A 2,463-nucleotide genomic window follows, 5' to 3' on the forward strand; every position below is an offset into this window, starting at 1 on the left:
CTTTTGGAGGGCACCGATGTCCCAGTCACCCAGACGACACACACGCTCAAGCTGCTGGGCAAGACGGTCGGCGGCGGCAGGGTGGTGGCCAACGTCAGGATGGCCTACTCATCCAAGACGGGCGTGACAACCAAGATCACGGTGAGGAGTGAGGAGGAGGGTGTGGCGGCTCTTGTTATTGGTTCTGTTGCTTAATGACCTGTTTGGCGTTATACCTATTTTATTATACTTGGCCGTTGTTGGTTGTTTTTGGTTTGCGTTGGGGTGGGGGGGGAGGGAGGAGGCGAGGGAAAATTGAAGAGAATTATTAACTACAATGGAGGGTTTCTGTGCAAAGTGAGAGATGAATGGGTATGTGTTTGGTTACGGAAAGTGGAGGGCGGGGGATAAAGGTTGACGACTGGTGTGTGACAAAATGCCGAAGTGTAGACATCTGATGAATACAGTGAAAATGGGTGGTTCAACAAGGTACATGCTGGAGTGAGTGGTGAGTTGATGTTTGACATGTGATGCCGTGTGGTGAGGGGTGAAGTCATTGACAGACGGGGGCCAGATGATCAGCTTGTCGTTGCCAAGGAATCCAGGTGTTGGGTTGAAGTGCATCATCGGCAAAAGCCGCTGGCAAAAAGTGGGTTAAGTGATGCATTGGAGATCGATAAGATTGGATAATCGGCGACCCTTGCACGGGCTAAGCAACAAGTCAAAAGTGGGGTTTGGGTTTTTCCAACCTCTAAAAGTTTTGAGGAACAAGAACTGTTGTTTGGAATCGAACGGGGTTGTATAGTTTGGTTGATCGTCTGTTTTGAGGAGAGGACATAATTGGTTGTGTTGCCTGGATGAGATGAACTGATTCGGGGGTACACGGTTCAGCTGACTGACGACTTTTTTGGTGCCGTAGATTTGGACAATGCGGAAGCGGGAATTGTGAGTTGGAAGGGTACGAGAGTAGCAGAAACTGGGACAAAACCCATGACGCACTTTCCCACCACCGCATCACATTTCCCTGTTTCCTGGTTGATTGGTTGGCTCATTTCACCTCTTTTTATTTTTGATATGCGGTAGCAAAGCAAAAGACACGAAACCTGTCCCTGTCCAAGTCCAGACGGTCGCGATGCGGAACGCGTAACAATCTACTTGCTGCGAAGAAAAAAAGAAAGAAAAAAAACATCTCAAGGAGGGGTCCCCCCTCTTTCTTCCTTTTCGCATCTTGACCACTACTTGTGTGCATGAGAAAGCTCCACTCTAGGCATTCTTTACTTTCTCCAGTCTTCTTGCCCCGAGTTGAGGAGCCGCTCTTCTCCTCTCCCCTCTTTTACGTCCCCGAGATCGCCGGTTGTTGTGTTTTCTCTTTTTTTTCTCTTCTGCCGGTTTTCTCTTCCGCCGGTTTTCTCTTCCAGCCGGAAAAGGGCCTCTCTTCAGCAGTAAGGGAGCACAACAACAGGCGCGACGCAAGTGTCTGCGAGAAGCCATCTCCCAGCACAAATCAACAAAGAACACGCCGCCATAAGCCCCGTCATAACCTCGACTCCTCTTCCCGACCGAAAACAACCACAACCCCTCCCGCTGACGAAGCCGCTTCCGAGCGCACCTTTTACCGGCCATGGTCTACGTCCGTCAAGAGCGGCTCCCGGCCCTCAAGCAATACAAGTACTCCTCGGTCGACCACTCCCTCGTCTCGAAATATATCCTCAAGCCCTTTTACACCAACGTCGTGATCAAACTGTTCCCCCTGTCCATGGCCCCCAACCTGATCACCCTGACGGGCTTCATGTTTGTCGTCGCCAACTTTTTGACCCTGCTCTGGTACAACCCCACGCTTGACCAAGACTGCCCGTCGTGGGTGTACTACTCCTGGGCTGCCGGCCTCTTCCTCTACCAGACCTTTGACGCGGTCGACGGGACCCAGGCAAGAAGGACGAAGCAGTCTGGCCCGCTGGGCGAGCTGTTTGATCACGGCGTTGACGCGCTGAACACGAGCTTGGAGGTGCTGATTTTTGCGGCGTCGCAGAACATGGGGCAGTCTTGGAAGACGGTCGCGACGCTGTTTGCGAGCTTGTTGACGTTTTATGTCCAGACCTGGGATGAGTACCACACCAAGACTCTGACGCTCGGGATTGTCAACGGGCCGGTGGAGGGGATTTTGATTCTGGTGGGAGTGTATGCCTTGACGGGTTACAAGGGGGGGGCGAGTTTCTGGCAGCAGGGGATGCTGGCTGCTGTCGGGATCCCGCAGGAGATCTTGGGCCTGACGATCCCGGAGGGGGTTTATAACATGAACTTTACCGAGTGGTACATGGTTCAGGGAACGGTTGTGTTGGTTTGCAACACTGTCGAGTCGGCGAGGAATGTGATTCGGGCGAGGAGGGCGAAGGGGGACAAGTCGCGGTATGCTCTGGTCGGGCTGGGACCATTCTTCGCGGCATGGGGGCTGATTGTGGCTTATCTGTGGTGCAGCCGGGGATT

General features: G+C 52.9%; 2 protein-coding genes across 2 annotated transcripts in view; both read left to right on the forward strand.

Moving 5' to 3' along the window:
* The window catches only part of PODANS_1_20330 (uncharacterized protein), a gene marked incomplete at both ends in the record, with an annotated part of 3,064 nt that extends 2,869 nt beyond the window's left edge, over positions 1 to 195 (forward strand). The window contains one exon of the mRNA XM_001907462.1: positions 4 to 195. Within this exon, the coding sequence (XP_001907497.1) occupies positions 4 to 195 (192 nt within the window). The remainder of the gene's footprint in view (positions 1 to 3) is intronic.
* A 1,372-nt stretch (positions 196 to 1,567) lies between these two features.
* The window catches only part of PODANS_1_20340 (uncharacterized protein), a gene marked incomplete at both ends in the record, with an annotated part of 1,292 nt that continues 396 nt past the window's right edge, over positions 1,568 to 2,463 (forward strand). Inside the window, one exon of the mRNA XM_001907463.1 lies at positions 1,568 to 2,461. Coding sequence (XP_001907498.1) covers positions 1,568 to 2,461 — 894 coding nt within the window. The remainder of the gene's footprint in view (positions 2,462 to 2,463) is intronic.

Source organism: Podospora anserina, chromosome 1 (genome assembly GCF_000226545.1).
Source record: "Podospora anserina S mat+ genomic DNA chromosome 1, supercontig 4".
Lineage (NCBI taxonomy): Eukaryota > Fungi > Ascomycota > Sordariomycetes > Sordariales > Podosporaceae > Podospora > Podospora anserina.